Below are 19,988 nucleotides of genomic sequence, written 5' to 3' on the forward strand. Positions count from 1 at the left end.
TACCTTTCTATCCTAGAAAATTTTAAGGGTGATTCCTGTGAAATGGATGCACAGTATAGTCAATTCTCTATTAACAGAAGAAATCCAAGGTTCAGATAATCTTTGGCAATTAAGATGTCTACACTTGTCATTCATCATGAATATGCTATAGGATGGTAATTACTACACTTTTAACATTCTGGGAAACTGCAGGGAAAAAACTCCTGAGCCCAGTGAAGAGTGGGTCCCGTAAACCTGCCAGCCCTTAGATGGGCCCCCACTGAAGAAATGCATGTTAGTGTGGGAAGGGCTGAGTCTTGGTCTTCAAGTCTATCATGATAGGATGATAAAGGCCAACTAGGGAGGGCGAATGGAGGAACTTGTTTCAAATGCATAAAGCTACTTCAGCCTATTAGGTTCCATACTGGACTTCCACACACAGTGCTTCAAGTTCTGAGGCAAATTAGACAATGACCTTGAACTCTGTGAGATGCTGCATAAGCTCAGCAAAAACAAAGGTCAGCTCTGTGAGGAATAGTGAGCACAAATAACCTTCCTCTAAGTCCTGGCAATGGGCACTGTCTTGCCACAAAACTGCTTCCTGTTTATACACATTACAAATGAGCACTACTGTGGATGATGATGACAACTCAATGACAGGTGACCTTTATGGATGGCTTACAATTCCCTGATACTACACCGACTACCTTTAAAAAGAAAGGCTAACTAACAAGCTTTGAATAATCAGAGGAACAGAGGTCAGACCATGAGGATCCAACATATTCAAAGCAAAACAAAACTTTAAACAAAACATAGCAACCTGTATTTTAACCTATTTTATTTTTTGAACTGCAGAGTGTGCAGACATATTGTAATCAGAGGACAAAATATAAAATACAGGTACTCACTCTGGTTTTTACACTTCGGTCAGTTCCAGCTTCCAACAAGAGTTTAATACATTCTTCATTTCCATTTTTACAGGCCAGGTATAGAGGTGTCTGTCCTCCATCAGCAGCATGATTAACATTAGCATCATATGCAATTAATAATTCTACACACCTAAACACAACAGTATGATTAATTATGTACAAACCTGGTTTGATGTCTGAAGTACCACCTGACCAAGATATTAAAAAGAGTAAATACTGCTAGAGGAATTCTGCATCTTTATTTACTACATGAATTATAATATATATATATATAAAATCTCTATTATTACTGGTCTTATTATATAGATACTATTTTAACAAGGCTGGAAGATATTTTAATTACTCCCATGAAAATTTAAAATAACAGCTTTGATCAAGGGTGAATACCTGGTTTATGACACTTCTCTGTAAACAACATATAAAAGCAGAGTCCTTGGAATATGTTTAACTGTGCTTGACATATATATTATTTGTGGTTCAAAATAGTTTGAACCTTGAAGAGAGTCAGGCTGCTGAGTCATTCTGAGATTTTCACTTGAGAAAATAATTATAAATAGCGCAGACAGCAGGGCACCATGTGCGCAGACCGAGGAGAGGGCTGTTTGGGGGAGAAACGGCAGCAAAGGCTGTTTTGTTCCCCTGAAATGGGGCTAGTTTACGAGGAAAAAAGACAAAGTTAGCAGAAATGCACTGCCCTGAGAATCAGGAAGGACAGCAGTGAGGTGAATTCAAGACTTCATGGCACTTAGGAACTAACTACAGTTTGCAAAATCAAATGAGAATAAATTCAGAAAAGAGGAATAAATCATAACCAAATGAAGAAGCAATGCACATCTTTGGTTTTTCGCTCAGAGGCAGGCTTTCTCTTGGCTTCCTCTGACAACATTTGATTTGTTTATACATTAGAAAAAATAAGTTACTTATTGATGTGTATCTCATATACATTTAAATTAACCAAGCCTCCCTGCATTTCCCCAGGGTTCTCCCTTTTTGGCAAATCCTTCCATGCCTCCATCCATGCCTCCATTCCCATGACTGCTACACTATCCAAGCAAGTAGCCCTACAGAACGCCTACTGGCAGTAAAGGCAAAAGTATAGTCCAGAGGAAGAATCTTTCCTGGAGGACTTGGAATACATGCAAAAAGGCAGCAGCAAAATCAATAGTTCTGATCATCAATAATAAATTCAGAGTGATGAGATGCATGTTCAACATGCAGGAAAAAAGTAATACATATATTAAGGATGCATTTTGAACTTTTAAAAATTCATATTTACAAAGAATGACAGCAGTGTGAAACTAAAAAAACCTTATGTCAAGAATTCTGAGATTTGTTAATTGTTTAATGCTACTTAATGTTTGTTAATGAGACATTTCTATTCGGATGGTAAAAGTTAAAAGTTGAAAACAGCTTTCATTCTCCGTAGACTGCCATTTCAGTACAGGCAAAGAAGGCAATTTAGCTATATTCTATCAATATTATTAAAATATCACTTGATTACAAAAAGTTATCTCTCTATTCAACTGAAGTTATTTCAGTTATTTAAGCAACTGAAGAAATCACTGGTAAACTTATGTATATTCTAATTACAGGCTCTTTTCGATTTTGTGCTCTAACTTCTATAAGCATGTTAAGTTCCTGCTTCAATTTTTTAAAAAAATGATAAAGTAAGGTGCATACTTGAACAATTGATAATAATAAATAACGTGCGTGTGTGTGTGTTGAGGTGGTGGAAAATAGTGAACAATGAAGTGTGTAACAATCCATTATATAATCACATACACACTTGACTGTCCGTATGTGCAGGTTTCACATTTGCAAGTTCAACAAACCCCAGATGGAAAATACTTGGAAAAAAAATCCTAGGAAGTTACAAAAAGCAAAACCTGAGTTTGCCACATGCTCGCAGCGATTTACATAGCATTTACATTGTATTAGGTATTATAAGTAACCAGAGATGATTTAAAGTGTATGGGGCGGGGGCGGGGGGGGGGGGATGTGCGTAGATTATATGCAAATACTGCAGCATTTTATGTAACAGACTCAGAGCATTCTTGCATTGTGGCATCTGTGGGTGGTCCTGGAACCAATCCCCTACAGAAAGGAGGGATGACTTTATGTTGATAGGCTAAAAATAATCTTCCTCTTCGGAAGTAAGCTCATTCACACGAGGTTTGGAAACAGCATATTCCTCTTCTTCACTTCCCAATATACAACTATCTATTATTAAGAAGAGCAAATTTAGGATCCTCCTTTGCACTTAAATTCTCAAAGACGTTTAGTTGAATTTACTTGCCAAAGGATCTTAAGTACTAGTTTACACATTCAGCCAGAACTAAAATATATGTGCAAATCATAAAGAGGCTCTTTTCATGAGGGGAAAAAAAAGGATTACGAGCATCACTTACTTGAAATGTCCCTGAGCAGCTGCAGCACACAAGGGTGTGAAGCCATTTTTATCAGCAGCATTGACTTGGGCTTCTGCATTCAGCAGCAATCTCACACAGTCTGCGGATTTTAATAGAAAGCCATTTTAATTTCCCACTTAGATTCACGATGAGCCAAATTCTATACAGGCTGTAGACAGATACTAACCCCAAGGGACCTCTCTCATGCACAGCTCATCTGACATTTCTTTCAGGGTCGATATAAGATTCCACAGGCTATTATGAAGGAAAAGAAGCCTCTTTCCCCCAGGATCATATACCCCAGACTCATCAACTAAGACAAGGTTTCTTTCATTTTGTGGGGGCACCCGGGGGAAGAGTGACTGATGAGTGAAAGGAGAGTCATATGTCAGAAAATGTTTTACCAGGTTTTTCCATCAGACAATCCCAGAAAAAAATGTTACTGGATGGAAAATAAAATTCTTTGACTAAATTGATATACCATTCTTTGTATTTAAATAGTTAAATCTTACTTTCTGGTGTTTAATTTAATCATTAAAATGCTTTCATGTTGTGGTTATCTTAGACTTAACTCGCTGAATGAATATTAAGGAGAACCTCCAGAAAGTCACCAGACTCAGGCATGAATACCACTTAGACCTCACGTTCCACATGTTATTTACTAGACTGAATTTCTCTATATTAGAGGAAATTACTACTGTACTTTGGAAGAAGTACTCCAAAATACTTTTAAAATAATTGAGTTCTCATATTGTAGTTCCCTAGAATCTTCTATGCAGCCCACTGGAACACACTGAAGCTCTGAAAACTTCCAAGAAAGCCACATCATGTGAATTCACCAGGATCGCATGGCTTATATCTGCCTACTATCTAACTTTGCATTTGCCATCAGGTCATCTCTTTATCTGCACTACTGTTATGTTTTAGTGTGTCTGACTATAAGATTGGCTTTTTTAAGGAACAAGATTAATCCCCCAACTTCATCAGTATGTCGTGTATAGTTGCACAACCTCTCAGTTCTCTTAAAAAATTCAAATAACTATAAATTGGTTCTAACTACAGAACAATTTCAGACCCATGACCTTTCCTAACTACTAAAACTTTCCCTCACTGCAGCATATGCTAAAGCCCTACGGCTTTACTTTCACAGACATCAGCCATTTCTAAGAGACAAATTAGGGCTATTTTGTCCTGGCCAAAGCGATCACAGATGGGGGCTTTATTTAAAATGTGTTTTACAGTTACTAGACCCCAAATTTCTAGGCATACAATACATTTTACTGTGCATAAAACAAAGACAACTTTTTGCTAGCTGCAAAATTTTACATTGTCACCGAACTGTCCAAATTGGATTTTTAAATGTTTACAAAACTTTAAATCATGTAAAAAAAGTTTTTTATTTCACCTGGAAGAGAAAATGTGAAATAATAATTTTGCTCATAATAATGGCTACAGTCCTTTTAACTCTTCATCCTTTTGCAAGAGGGTGATACAGTGAAGAAGGTACCATCATTACCTGTATGTCCATTCTTAGCAGCAGAATACAAGGCAGAATGGCCATCTTCACAGGAGTAATTAATGTCCAGTCCTTCTTCATTAAGCAGCATTGATAATAAAGTGACATTTCCCTGGGCAGCAGCTTGCTGAAGAAGGGTGGGCCTGCCAGCCAGGGGGGCAGGACCACCACTCATTAGCAAAGGGGTTAGGGAGGGTGACCAGCCTGTGGGTTAAAGTGACCCTAGTTAGAGAGTAGGAGCAAGGATAAGAGACAGATATTAACCATTCCTGTCCAAATTACACACACACACAGACACATGAACACGTAACCCTAGAGGATTATGTGGTTTCTAATATGACCAATCTGTTAATATTTACTTTAGCATAAATCTGTACTGTTATTTCAATCTTATATCTGCTGCTAGTTAAATTAATATACACCGTGACAAATTATTTTTAGTTGTGAGTCTTGTACAGATAAGTGTTAAAGTGGTGATTGGTTTCAGGAAACAAGAAGGCTGTCTTGTTTTAAAAACAACTGAATTTTAAAACTATGTACAGATTTTCTCAGTTATTAACTGAAAGATATCTTTAGGCATAAGATAGAAATAATTCTAAAAAATAGAAAATTTCCTTTTTTCTACAATGTCTCCAAGGTACTCAATTTATAAATTTTATATAAACCATTGAGATGGACCAAATACCGTGAAGGAATATTTACATTCTTTGAATTCTCTTATTTGGGAAGAAAAATAGTGGGCGGCCAACTACTATTAAGTATTAATAGAAGCACAACATATATAGAATATACCAGCACAAATATTCAATACACAATGGAAGACTATATCATCCGGCCATCTTCACATTTTGTACCAAAAACTTTTAATCAGCTAACAAAACAGGACACTCTACCATATAATTTTAACAAAAGCCATAAGAGTTATCATAGTTAGGATTTCTCATCAGTATTTAGCAGCTTTAGAAGAGAATCTGTTAAGTGTGTGAAGTCGGCTGCATATAGCATGGAAAATTTTCTGAATTCTTCCTTGATCAAAAGGCTGTAAAAACAGTAAAGTAAAAATGTTTATTTAATGTAATATATAGGTATTTAGTGTATTTTAGGCTTAAATATAGTTAACTTTCAAAATAAGTCATTTGTCCTTCTTCCTTAAAGTCTGAAAGTAAAGCCCCCAAAATCTGAAAGTAAAGTTGATGTGTATATGGGGGTATGTGTGCACATATTCACTCCTGGGGTACACTTTCTACATCTGTCTAGTAACAGTCTCTGTAGTAAGATACAATGGTAGCTCTTTACTATGCCCTGCGTCTTTACTACCTCGGTACCAGGATAATATTCTGAATACATGGGTGTTATATTAATACATAATAAACTTATCATTGAATCTTAAATCACTGACCTTAAATTATTTCAGTACGTATTAAAAAGGTGAATATCAAAGTATTCCTCAGAACTTTAAAAATTCTTCAGAAAAACACCAAAGCAGTTTCTACAAATGAAACTGACTGCTTATCAGAAACTGGATATTATATCTTCAATTATTTGGATCTCTGGGTAACTTATTGCTTTTACTCAGACTATAATAACATAAAATTCAAATGCTCATAAAATTAGATATTTATCTAAACTTTGTGATATTTTCCCATTGATATTCATTAGCTCTTCTTACAAAAGTAACATTTTTTACTTCATACTTACAAGAAGGCTCCTCTCTGGTACATTTTACCTTTTGTATTTTCTTAAAAACAAACAAAAAAACAAGCCCACAAAAATTAAATCAGTACTTATTAGAAATGGATGACAAACAGAGAAATTATAAATACCAAGGTATGAAACCTTGACTGCAAAGCAAACACAAAGGCAATTTGAAGGCATTGGCACTGTGCTTCTCTGTGGAATAGGAGGGACTATGGCCCACACTCCTGTTTGTCCATCTCCCCCACTTCCTTCCTCCCAACCTCCACCCCCATCCCCTCTCTCTCTCAGTATCTCCAACTCAAACCAGGGGTGGGGTGGTCCTCAGTTCTTGATATCCTTTTAGGAATACTAACAGGTAAATATTAAATAGTTTGCCATTCTTTTGAGGTTTGTTTTCATTTTTCTTTTTTTAGGATGATTCTAGCCATTGGGGACAATTAAAATATATTTTAACTGTTTTTTGTGGAAATATTCAATTATGGATATAATTTCCTAGGAAACCTGATTTCTAATGCTAAGCTATCTTAAAGACAAAATATTTTATTCAAAAATTTTCTCAATCTTTAGACCACCCAAGAATCTTATAGTTCTGTAATATAAAGACTCCAGAAGAATATATATCAATTCTCTTATTTTCTTCTTTTAAATATATTGAAAAAGTCTTTAAAAATGAAAATTGCTTTATAAATATCAAGTATTCTTAAAGTTAAAAAATTCTTAAATGTATTCTTAAGTACATTTTTTATCTCCACTACCACTTCCAATTTTCTCCAGGCTCAGCAAGCTTAAATTACTATAATAAATCCTGCTATAAATTTGGGAAAAATGAAACTTCACCATGAGACTTTATTGTTCATTTGAAATTCCCCACAATGATCAAAATTATAATATTTAGTTGACTGGTTAGGTTAAGTAATGGTTAAGTAACACCTGAACAGACCTGCAGTTATATAGCTACTTTAATGATGCTAGAAAAAGGTCATTCAGCTCTACAGAATCATATGCAAACATTAGTAAAAGTGAGCATCTTGCAGAACATGCAGTGATGAAGGGAACAGACAGAACGTGCAATAGCAGAGGAGTTGAGAACAGCTTCCGGCATCAGCTTCAGAGTGTGGAGAAGGTTAATCTCATTCATAGCTCAGAGGGATCTCATTTTCTGACTTAGTCTTTAAGCCAATCAAACATGGAGAAGAATTTTTTAAATGCATGTTTACCTAAGGGAAAAAATCTGAACCAAATCAAATAAAATGCATCAAACAACTTTTTTAAGAAACAGGAAAAAAAAAATTCCAAGGGTATGGAAACTCAGTTGCCTGGAGTGATTTTTGGTTTAGGCTTCTGTTCATCTAACAATTAATGTGTTCGTGCGGCAAGTTCAGGAGCAGCAAGAAGTTCTAAGCTGTTTGGAACTTTAAATTCTAAAAATTTTGATTTAAATTTTACTTAAATAATAAAAATTTTAACATTTGGCCATAAAGTGTTATTTAAAAATTTTACATTTGGCTTTAAAAGGGCTGAGTTAGTGTACAAAACAATTCATCAAAGTGATCTCTTTTGTCATTGCAATTCTCTTCAGTGCTTTAACTTAATCATAATTATTTATCATAGATATAAGCTGACATAGAAATGTAGATTTTTAGGGTTTCAAAGACAATGGGATCTCGATTTCCAAGAAGGGAGAGGTAGTGAACTACTACTTGAAAAATTCAACAGGCAAGTTTAACACATCTTTTTGGTTTGGAACTATCATTACTTTTTTGGTTCAGTGCTTTCATTTTTAGATGAAAAAACTAATGACTCAGAGAGAATCTGCTCTTTAGGGTAATACCTAGAAAGGAGCAGAAATGGACCAAGATTGCCTTTTTGCACTCAGCCCAGTGCTCTTTTCACCACTGACCCTGGAGCACACATCCACCAGGTATTTGGTAGGTGCAGTGTCCCCGTTTCCTACTTAGTGATCACAGTGATACCAGTAACTATTACAAGATGAAAACCCTTCAATGAGCCTACGCTTTGGAGAGGTACATGCTCACCCAGGCAAGGCAGATTTTAAGAAGCAGGATGGAGGGCACTCTGGTGCTTCCCAAGTGGCAACGGCATGGCAGCCAAAAGGGGGGCATCTAAGTGGAAAGAGTTGAAATCTTCTACCTTATTTGCAAAGTTTCAGTTGACTTACATCCACAGCTGAGTTAAACACCCCAACTATGTTAACTATAATAACATTTCTTCCTCCCGTAGTAGAGTGGATGTTCAGCAAATGCTTGTTGATACCTAAACAAATTCCACTGCCTCCTTTTTTCTCCTAATAAACTACATCTTCTAATCAAATGACATGGAAGGCTGTTATGCCACCAGAGGTAACCTTGCAGTGGTCCAACTGCAAAATCAGAGAAGAGAAAATGAGGAACCAGTTTCATGGATCTTCTGTGACTGCTGTTCCTTTGGTTCTACAATTTATTCTCTCTTGCTTTCTACACACAAGCAAGGGCATTCCCCGCGCCCGCCCCCTGCCCCCAGCCCGAGGAGCTATGATTCCTTTATCCAAAATCCTAGACAGGTCATTTTGGTGAATATATAGTGGAATTCTATGACTCCAGAGGTTAACTTACATCCTGCTGACAAAACATTCTTCAGTCATGGATCCTGATTTTAAAGCTTTTCCACTGAAACCAAAGGGCTCTAGGAGCTGAACCCTGGAACACAGGAATGACCCAGGCAGCCACTGGCAAAGCATCAGGGTACAAAGCAAAGATGGCCCTGTATTTTTTAAAAAGTGACAAAATTGATATATCACAGGAAGTGTTTTGTGTTTTACAGTCCATGTATTTATGTCAACAGCACTGCCAGGGCTCCAAACATTTTTGGAACTTATGTTCTGTGAGTACCTTAAGTCCATACAGCACATTCTCTGATGCTCCTGAAGAGTAGCAAAAATTCCTCCTTTGAGGGTGGATTTAACTTGATGGAAAAGGGCCATGAGAAAGGCCATCCAGCTCAATAGTATCATTTTGGATTAAAAAATAAGATATCACAAAGCAACACTGAAGTCAATTCTAAAGCAAATTTTCAAAATACAAGCAGTAAAATTACTCTATTTGTTCATCAGTCATGCTGCTCTAAGCTCAATACCACGTTCTTTGTGTAACGATATTAAATCCTAACAGCCACATTCCCCAATATGCACAGCATAAGCTCCATATTAAGGATGAGAAAATATGCTCAGTTCACGAAAAATCACCCAAAACACAGAGCTGCAAATGCCAGAGTCTAGACTCCAATGTAGACCTGCTGCTGCTGCTGCTGCTGCTGCTAAGTCGCTTCAGTCGTGTCCGACTCTGTGCGACTCCACAGACAGCAGCCCACCAGGCTCCGCCGTCTTTGGGATTCTCCAGGCAAGAACACTGGAGTGGGTTGCCATTTCCTTCTCCAATGCGTGACAGTGAAAAGTGAAAGTGAAGCCGCTCAGTCATGTCCGACTCTTCGCAACCCCATGGACTGCAGCCCACCAGGCTCCTCTGTCCATGGGATTTTCCAGGCAAGAGTACTGGAGTGGGGTGCCATTGCCTAACATCAAATCCATGCTGTTTCCAATTTCCAATTTTGCCCCTTAATGTATAAACCTAACTTCTCAAGGAGTTGAACATCTAGGAGGCAGCTTATAACTGGATAAATCAGTCCTGTTACACTGCTCTCACTACCTGATAATTAGCAAGTACAGTGCTACCTTCTTTTCTTATTCCTATGCTTCTCCCTAAATCTTAAAAACAACAGAGCTCAAATCTGCCTTTAATTCTTAAAGTTCTCTCTCATTCAGATCCAGCAGCCTCTGCTAAGCACTAACATCCTGGGGTAGGAGAGACCCCTGCAAAGTTTCATCAAAACTATGGCACTGTAACATTATTTTAGAGCCACTTTTAGTCAGTGAAGAACAAATGCCAATAAAAAGCAATGCTTCCTTTAGCACTAGAAAACAAAAAGGGAAAAATCTAGTTCTTTATCAACTCGCTGTTCAAGAGTCCCAGATTCAGTGACTTTATAAGCCACATCTGCACTGGAAACCTTCTCCAGTACAGCCCATGTGCTATGTTACCCATCTGTGCTTAAGTGTTAGCTCTAAACAAAGTAAACAACTTTTGAAGTAAACTTCGAGCAGAGGTTTACAAACACACACACTATTTTTGAGGTTAAAAAAGGCAACACCAAACTGATATTAACACATAGACTATAGCAATTACAGAACACCTCTAATCAATTTGATAATCCAAAGTAGACTGTAGTGTTAATAACTACCTGAAAGCATTCTTTCAAATAAGCCTGGAGACAGCTCACTAATAGGGAAATCTTGTGAGATAAATATTTAATAAGAAGGACGAGTCTTTCCTCCCATGGAAATGCTTCAGTTTCTCTAAATTAATGGTCTCCGTGTGCTCCAAACCACTGCTTTCAGGTTATTTTTAAAAGAAGAAAGCACTCAGCATAACAAAACCGCAATTCATACAGCAAGATGAATCACCATACCCTGGAGCCTTTAAAGAAAATCACACATACAAAAAAAAAAAAAAAAAAAGAAGGGAAAGAAATAGAAAAAAAGTATCAGATTAAAAAAAAAAGTTTTAAGGCAATGTGAGGGAAATGAAGGCAAGTGACAGGCCACATTCTTAAAGAAGGATATAGCATTTCAATCCCTTTACCTGATGCTGTTACCAGGAGGCTGTCAGAGGCACCTGCTCTACGGGATGAGGCACTAACAGGGTTTATGGAAGAGCGAAAGGCAGTGGTGGTGGGAATGACAAGGGAACTTTCTGGACATGCAGGTTGGTTCAGTCCAGGGGTTTCAGCAGGCCAGGCACCCACCTGAGATGTGGCCAGGGCTGAAACGGCACAGCCTGCAGGTGCCACAGTTAAATCTATGGATGGTTTTGGTGGCAGCTGAGGGGAGGAAGATTTAGAGAGATTCTCCTCATTTATTACCCTGTTCCCTTGTGGCAAACTGGAAGGAGGCGAAGCCACAGTTTTGTTATCAGCTTTGATCCCTGTGCTGGAGGCCCTGCTGCTATCCATGATAACCTTGAGTTGGGGGTGCGGTGGAGAAGGAGTTTGGGAGAGCCCTGGCTTTTTTGGAGGGATGGGAGGAGGGTTTCCTCTGTCAACTCGGGCCCCACCAGGAGTCTTTAAACTGGTTCGACCAACCGGGGGGTAGGTGCCAACATCCCCCGTTGGGGGCGCTCCAGGTCTCGGGGGCGCTCCCGCCGGGGGGCTTGTAAATCTCGACAGTGCTTGGGTCACAGTATTCCGAGCAAGCTGTTTGGCCACTAGGTTGTCACGACTTGTAGGAGAGACATCTCTGGATGGAGGGCTTTGGGTGGTGTTTCCGTTTTGGTCTGGGTCATTAGCATTACTGCCCTGAAATCGAAATCGAGCCGCTTGGATGCGTGGGTTCAGACCCGGATGCAGAGGCGCGTTGGCACACGGTGAATGTAAACTGTGCGGAGGCGGGGTGGGCGTGTGCCCGGAGGCCGGGGAAACTGTACTGGGTAGTGGGGTTGGGCTACTGGTTAAATCTGGTGTTGAGCCGGTGCTTGGTCCATTTTCCTCAATTCTGTCTGCACTTGGAGGTGGGACAGTGGGCAGAGAGGAGCCTATCAAGTCACCGTGGGAAACCTGCCTCTCGATACCCGGTCTGACCGAGGCGGCACTGGCGCAGGCATTCCCCTTGGCACTGGCGGAGACTAGGGGGCTCCCCGCGGCAGGCTTTACGGGCACGGTCAAAGGCAACTTCTTCAAGGGCTCAGCAGTCTCTGTCACTAGGTCGGTCTGGCACGCAACAGATCTTGTCACTGGTCCTTCTGTTGCCACAGATACGGAGACCAAACGTCTATCTTTCGTCTTCCGGGGGAGGGAGAGGCTGGGTTTGCTGTCATTTCCCCTTTTCAGCTGCTCGATCATCTTCTTCATCTTGTCTATCTCCTCTTTGAGGTCAGTCGTGTGTGCTTCTTCTCGGTGCAGCTTGGCACGAAGCTGTTCCCGCTCCGTGTCAAACTCCGAGAGTTGCTTTTCCATCTGAGCTTCCATTTCTGTGCTTCTTTGTTTCTCCGTGGCGAGTTCCTCCTCTAACGCGCTTGTCTTTTTCTTCTCCTCTTCCAGTTTGGCCATCACCTCTTCCAGCTTCTGGGCCTCCTCTAGGACTTTCCCAGAGAGCTGCTTGCACTCCTTGACCAGCATCAGGACCACGTGCTTATTCTTGCCTCGCTCCTCCTCCAGGCGGGCAGCCAACTTCTTGTGCTCCTGCTCAAGTGCTTGGAGCTGAAGCTTTTCCATCTCCAGCTGAAAGAAATGCACAGGACAGCCCTGATTAATAGGCAGAGGATTCTTTTCAGCCAAAGATGGGGAGAGATTTGTATTAACTTTGTAACAACTCTATGGTTTGGGTTAGCTAAAGCGCCACATTTCTGAAATGAGTTGGGAGATGATGGATAATATTTTAGAGACTCATTAAAATGAGAAAATATTAAATGTTAAAATGTTATTAATATTAAAATGTTAATAGTTTTATTAAAAAATCTCAATCATAACAACAGAAAACTTTTTTTAATGTAAGTTAACTAGAGAAAAGGAGAAGGGTAATCTGATGCTTCAAATCACAACACATAGTTCAGAAAGGTCTGCTTCTGTAAAAACAGAACTCTGGTAGAGAACTTTTTTTTTAATGTTTAATGCCTTAGAATTACTAATCTTTGAGGCACTGTAAAATGAAAAGTGCTGAAAATAGAGGACTTCAGTTAAATTCTAAACTCCTATACTTGCTAATCATATTACTTAGCTTTTTTTGGGGGGGGGTCAATCTACTTTGAGCTTACAAGTGAGCATTTGCTGGAAAAATCATGTAAAATCATATATGAAAGTTATTTTAACTCATATATAAGAAATATTAGAAATACAGTCATGGGATTTCTCTGGCTGTCCAATGGTTAGGACTCTGTGCTTCCACTTCAGGAGGCACAGGTTCCAAGAGTAGTAGCAGAACTAAGATCTCAAATGCCATGTGGTGCAACCAAAAAAATAAATAAAAAATATAATCAGTCTCAGTGAACCCCAAGCTGACCTCATCTCTTTCAGTTCCCCTTTGCCCACTTGGGTCCCATGACACTGATCTCCCTGAGGTCTCCTGAGCGTCATCCTGCCTCAGGGTCTTTGGTTTTGTCTGTCTGCATAGAAATTCCGCCATGACCTGTCACACAGGGCTCCTGCACTGAGGAGTCTGTGTACTGCACAAGGGTGGCCGGCTGCAAGGGTACTCAGATGCTCAGTCATGTCTGACTCTGTGACCCCATGGACTGTAGTCGTCAGGCTCCTCGTCCACAGGATTCTCCACGCAAGAATGCCGGACTAGGGTACTGCAAGGGTGAGAGGAACCAAAATCCAGCTCTCACCAGCATCTGCCCACGCCTGGGGCTGCATCTGCCTGGAAAGAAGAGCACTTTTTCCTTAAGGAGAAGGGTCTGTCTGCTCACTGAGCCATAGACCCTAGGATTTAGGCTTCCCAAAACAATATTTGCCTAGTTGATCAGCACAGAGGAGGAGCTTTTAAAAACCTTTTTACCTCCACCTGGCCTTTTCTAATAAGCACCAAAACACCCAATGGCACAAAAGCCTGGCTCTTTTACTCCTTCCGCCCTCTGCTCAACTGTCAGCTTCACAGCGAGGCTGCCCTCACCATCCTGTGGAGGACAGTCCTTTCCATCCTTTAGTGAATCACCCTTTGGTTGGCACCTGCTGCTACTGCTGCTAAGTCACTTCAGTGGTGTCCGACACTGTGCGACCCCAGAGACGGCAGCCCACCAGGCTCCCCTGTCCCTGGGACTCTCCAGGCAAGAACACTGGAGTGGGTTGCCATTTCCTTCTCCAATGCATGGAAGTGAAAAGTGAAAGGGAAGTCACTCAGTCATGTCTGACTTAGCGACCTCATGGACTGCAGCCTACCAGGCTCCTCCACCCATGGGATTTTCCAGGCAAGAGTACTGGAGTGGGGTGCCATTGCCTTCTCCCTGGCACCTGCCTACCCTCAACTAGAACAGGACTCATGAGGGCAGGGACTCTGGCTTCTTTGCTGCTGTGTCTGAATTAATGAAATTCACACAGTTCACAGAAACATCAATCTTCCAAACAACCGAGGGAGGGCCTTTCTGATACACAGATACAATTCTAACATGTTCACCCAGGTTTCTCACTTCTCTCCAGGGAATGCGCCATGAAGTGCTTGTGAGGGATACATCTCAAGCTGGGCTGTAGCAGCCAAGTGGGCCCACATGCCTTGTCTTGCCAACTAGAGACAATGTCTTCATGGTGGTCCATAAAGGGGCTTACAGATCATCAAGGTTAAAACAGATCTACCCAATTAAAAACATGGAAAAAAAGGACTCACCTACCCTCAGAGGTTAAACACAAACATACTCTCAAGAGAGACAGTAATTATTTAACTTGGCTTTAAGTAATCAATAACAGAGACAGGAAATGCTCGCATGATCCATCAGTTGAGAATGTGTTCCTGTTCCTCACCATTAAATCCACTACTCCACCCCCCTTAGTCAGACACGAGACCAAAAGCAAAGAATGGCTCACTGCCCAGTGGACAGTCAGAGGCATTATTCATTTATTTGGGGATCCTTCTGGCTGTGAAGAAGTCACTGAATAGCATTGCAATAGGTCCTATAAAGAGGTGATCAGGAATCCAAATAATTCCCCAGGAATAATCAGAGACACTTGTCCACACACATACACTCTATTGTATATGAAATTTGGGGTTTGACTTCATAAGTAGATTAGGTAATATTTAAGGAACAATAGTGCTGTCCTATACTTGATTTATACCTGTATTTTATTCATCTGGGTGCCTCACAGAAAGTTGAACTTATTCATAGCTAAAGCACTTTAATTCTTCTAAATGCATCAAAGTAGGTTGTTATGGAAGACATACAGAAAGTCAGAAGTAGAGAGAAAATATTCAATAGGTTTTGTATTAACCCCCCCTTCCAAATTCTTATAGCAACCAATGTAGGAAAAAAGCACAAATCAGGTCAATTTTCATTTTATTTTTAAAATATGATTTTCATAATCTACCTCAATGTGGAAAAAAAAAAAAAAACTGTCTTCTAGAATTTAAGGGCTACTTGCACTTTACAGAACAGCCAAATAGAGGACAAGCTAGTGATTTCCCTGATGTGGTCCAGTGAATCAGTGTCAGGATCCTGGCACTCATTTATGGCTCCAGCTGTTTCAAGTTTTCTTCACCACACCCACACATGCAGCCCATGGTATTTCTATACTGGGTCATCTCACTCTATTTTTGAAACAACTTTAATCTCTTACATTTTAGAATCAAATTAAAGAGACTTCCAACTCAACTAATCTCAGGTATCTAAACAGAAAACTATACTTCTAGAAAAGCAGCCATTATTCTTTTTTATCTCTGTTCTTCCATCATTCGTGCCTTATAAATCCTATCTCAGACAAACATGAGTCTTTTAATCTCACTATAGATAGCAGAGCACAGAGAAAATCACATAATTGATGCACCTACTACACAGGCTCCCAACTCAATTGAGTTCTGAGCCCCAATCATCAATCACTCTACCTAACTCTGTTTAGCTTCCTCTACCATTTACTATTTCAGGGGATATTTAAACCTCCGTCATTCTCCCCAGTACTTCACCCAATGACAACTCAAGTGACTCTCGGTCTCCCCTAACAGACTCTGATTAAGAACATTCAGACTAACTCATTCCCTGCACATCCTGTCTCCACTCTTAAGCTTTTTTATGGCCATATCAATCCATTCATCCTTGCCTTCACTCCAAGGGAAAGATGTTTCCAACTGCTGAAGGTCAGACTTTCTTCAACAATTAACTTCATTATTCCTGTCACCTCTGACTTGCTCCATTAGTGATAACACTGCTCTGTATAAACATCCCCCTCTCTATCTGCTCCTTCCAATAAGCAAATAAATGTACTTCAACACTCAAAAAATAATTTTTTTATTTAAAAAATGTCCTTGACTATTCTGACCCAAAGATAAAGTTCTTGTGTTTTAAAGAGTAAGAAGTGTAGTTACAGCGTGCATGCATGCTCAATCATGTCTGACTCTCTGTGATCCCATGGGCTGTAGCCCACCAGGCTCCTCTGTCCATGGAACTCTCCAGGCAAGAATACTGGAGTGGGTTGCTACTTCCTACTCCAGGGGATCTTCCTGACCCAGGGACTGAATTTGCATCTCTTGTATCTTCTGCATTGGCATGCCAGGGGCCAGCGTGAGGAACTCTGCCCATGGCAAAGGTCATGAGGAAGGAGGCTTGGCATACGCAAAGGCGTGATCAAGCCTCAGGAAACCCCCTGTTCCCAAGCATCTACCCCCAAACCAGAGTCTGTTTTATGCTCTCACCTACACCTCTGACTTTATGGGGGGCTCTCCCCCATAACCGTTTCTCTCGGAAAAGGAGTAAACATGCAGCTCCAAGGCAATTAAAATTCCTGGGTGTGACAAGAGTGTTTCAGCTTATGGACTCCTCTGAAGGTTATCTAGCCCTCCTGCATAGGTTCCTCCGGCCACATGTGATTGTTTACAGCCTCCCAATCTGAGAGGCATGAGATGTTTTAGACTTACTAAAGGCAAATTCTGGTGGGGAGTTGGAAATTATTAGTATAGTGGGTTGGTTAGGAATTATATTGGTGAAGGGTTTTTCATTTGTTGTGCCAATAATTGCTGCTAATTCCCTGCCCTGGGTGTGACAAGGGTGTCTCAGATCAAACCTCTCTGCTGACAGACTAGCTTGTGTGTCAGGATTATCCATACTCCTGCCACTACACACATGATTGTTTACTACCCCTCAACCATAAATAGCATGGAGAGTTTTGGAGTATTTTGAGAGTCTTAATTAGCATAGGGCTTTTCTCATTCTTGAGTCAATGATTGCCGCCAGGCCTCCATATCCTTAGGCACCTGGAAATATATTAATCAATGTATTTGGAATATAGAAAAGGAAATATAGTAGTTTTTAAGGTTAGCAATACTAGACTTTTTGAGTTAGTGAATTTTCTCTTTTGTAATAGATCACTGTACCTTGTTATAAATCACTGTGTCCTTGCTATGTAAAAATGTAACTTTATCACTATCTTAAGACTAAATAGATCTTAAGGGGAACACTGGTGAAAGAATTTTCATTTGTTGGGTTGATGTTTGCTGCTACATCTCCATGTTGTCTGCCCTTATAATGAATATAACTAGCATATAGGAGAAATAAGTATTAACATTTAAGCATATAGGAGAAATAAGTATTAACCTTTAAGATTAATCGTGTTAACCTTGGGTTAAATAAATTCCTTTCTTGATTGTAACTCACTACACCCTCACCCTATAGGAATGTAACTTTATTTGGAGGGTGATGCCTGGTTTAAGAAACAACACCCTTGGAAGAAATAAGTTTTTTGGTTATCAGAAAGAAAGGATCATAAAATGTCAGCAGGTCTCATGGCCAGAAGATGATGTAAAATCCCTAAGACCTTTTTATGTGAAGCACCTAATTTTGATAAAGGTCAGGACTGCTGACCACCGCGTGACTCTGTATTCATTCCTATGTGTAACAAAAGGTATATAAGCAAACCCCAAAATAAAGAAATTGGATCAGTTTCCGGAAAGACTGATTCCCTCATGTCGTTCTTTTCTGCTCCCTGTTTTTCTGGCTGAATTCCCATCTGGAGCGTGGGTGCTCGCCACGTCTACTTACTTGCCCCGGTTTTCAAGCCCACGCGAGAAGGAGCCCAAGGAGGGGCACCTTCTGATATTCAAGTGGCACCGGTGGCCCAACGTAGATGGTACAAATTCCTTGTCTTGGAATTTTATTGGTATCCCACATAAACCAAGTTATTCAGCCTCCTTTTCTCTCCTACTATTTTCTGGCCGAATTCCCATCTGGTGCATGAGTACCCACCAAGCCTATTAATTTTGCCTGGGCTTCTAAGATCGGACCGGGGGACCTCTCCTCCTTCAGGAAAGCGGGAAGACACCTGCGGCCTACGTAGGTGGTGATTGGTATTCCATGTGAACCAAGTTATTCAGCCTCTTTTTCTCTGCTAATTTTCTAATCCCTCTCTATCTGTAATTAAATAAGCTATTTCTAAGGACGCCAATGCTGTCCCCACCTTCGAATTCCCTGGATCCACCAGGGCTGCACCCCGGCAAGTTCCTCCTCCAGGGGATCTTCCTGACCCAGGGAATGAATTAGCATCTCTTGTATCTTCTGCATTGGTAGGCTGATTCTTTACCACTGTGCTACCTGGGAAGCCAAGAAGTACAATACTAAGTTCTAATCCCACCTTCTTGGCTGTGTAACCTTGGTAAGTTTTCCTTCTAAAGGAGGGTTCTCTTAACTGCACAATAGAACAAAAATAGTGATTACATTACAGGATTAAACAAGGCAACACCTGTATTTACCATTGTGTGTAGCACTAAAAAATGTTAGCTTTGTGCTATTTCAAAATGTCAGTTTTGCTCAGTGTTTCCCCTTACATTTACATGCAAACAAAGAGCTAGAGAATGGACTGTATTAAACACATAGATGATGTCTTTATAAGTCAGACAGTAATTACAACCATGCAAAGTACATCAGAGACAGTTTCACTATAAGTAATGGTGAAACAACTTTTATTAGACTACCTGCTCATGCAGATAATAATGATAAACTTAAGAAAATACCTGTTTGAAGGCTCTGGAGAGCAATAAAACTGACAGAAACAGGAGAGGAGTACACCCTCCCATTAGAAAGAAACCAACAGCATTGGATGAGATTTGCCCTTGGACAGCTTTTCAAGTGAGGAATATTCCCTGACAGCACTGGCAGCAAGAGCTCAAGCACAAAGCATCCCTGATGCTGGCCTGAGGAACCAGAGGATGAAACGAAAGCTGCTGCAACTAACCTCACCAGTGTCACTGGCAGACTCTCGAATTACACATTTGTATGAGAGTCCAGGCTTCCCAGGTGGCACTATTGGTAAAGAACCTGCCTGCTAATGCAGGAGATGCAAGAGACATGGGCTTGATCCCTAGGCCGGGAAGATCCCCAGGAGGAGGGCATGGCAACCTACTCCAGTACTCTCATCTGGAGAATCCAATGAACAGTGGAGCCTGGCTGCTACAGTCCACAGGGTCGCAGAGATGGACATGACTTAGCATGCAAGCACAGGAGAGAGTCTCCACTTAATCACAGAGGTTACTACTGAGTGACTAATAGAAATAAGCAAATATTTTAGCTATTGCCAACTGCAAAAAGTCAGAGTTTGGACTGTGAGTCTAATCAGGTTAACTACTTACACTCTTTGGAAGATAACAGACTCCACAGTCTCTGTACCACATCATCCATAATGTCTAGTATGCAATAAAAATTTATTGGACATGCAAAAAAAAGT

The 19,988-nt window shown here is 40.3% G+C and overlaps 1 protein-coding gene across 2 annotated transcripts in view; it reads right to left on the reverse strand.

Annotated features, from left to right (window-relative positions):
* The window catches only part of CTTNBP2 (cortactin binding protein 2), a 172,530-nt gene that overhangs the window by 76,483 nt on the left and 76,059 nt on the right, over positions 1-19,988 (reverse strand). For both annotated transcript variants that reach the window (XM_018047195.1, XM_018047194.1), the window contains 4 exons: positions 11,225-12,857; positions 4,833-5,036; positions 3,317-3,416; positions 888-1,038 (listed from right to left, as the gene is read on the reverse strand). In XM_018047195.1, the coding sequence (XP_017902684.1) occupies positions 888-1,038; positions 3,317-3,416; positions 4,833-5,036; positions 11,225-12,857 (2,088 nt within the window). The remainder of the gene's footprint in view (positions 1-887; positions 1,039-3,316; positions 3,417-4,832; positions 5,037-11,224; positions 12,858-19,988) is intronic.

The sequence above is a fragment of the Capra hircus genome, chromosome 4, assembly GCF_001704415.2.
Source record: "Capra hircus breed San Clemente chromosome 4, ASM170441v1, whole genome shotgun sequence".
Classification (NCBI taxonomy): domain Eukaryota; kingdom Metazoa; phylum Chordata; class Mammalia; order Artiodactyla; family Bovidae; genus Capra; species Capra hircus.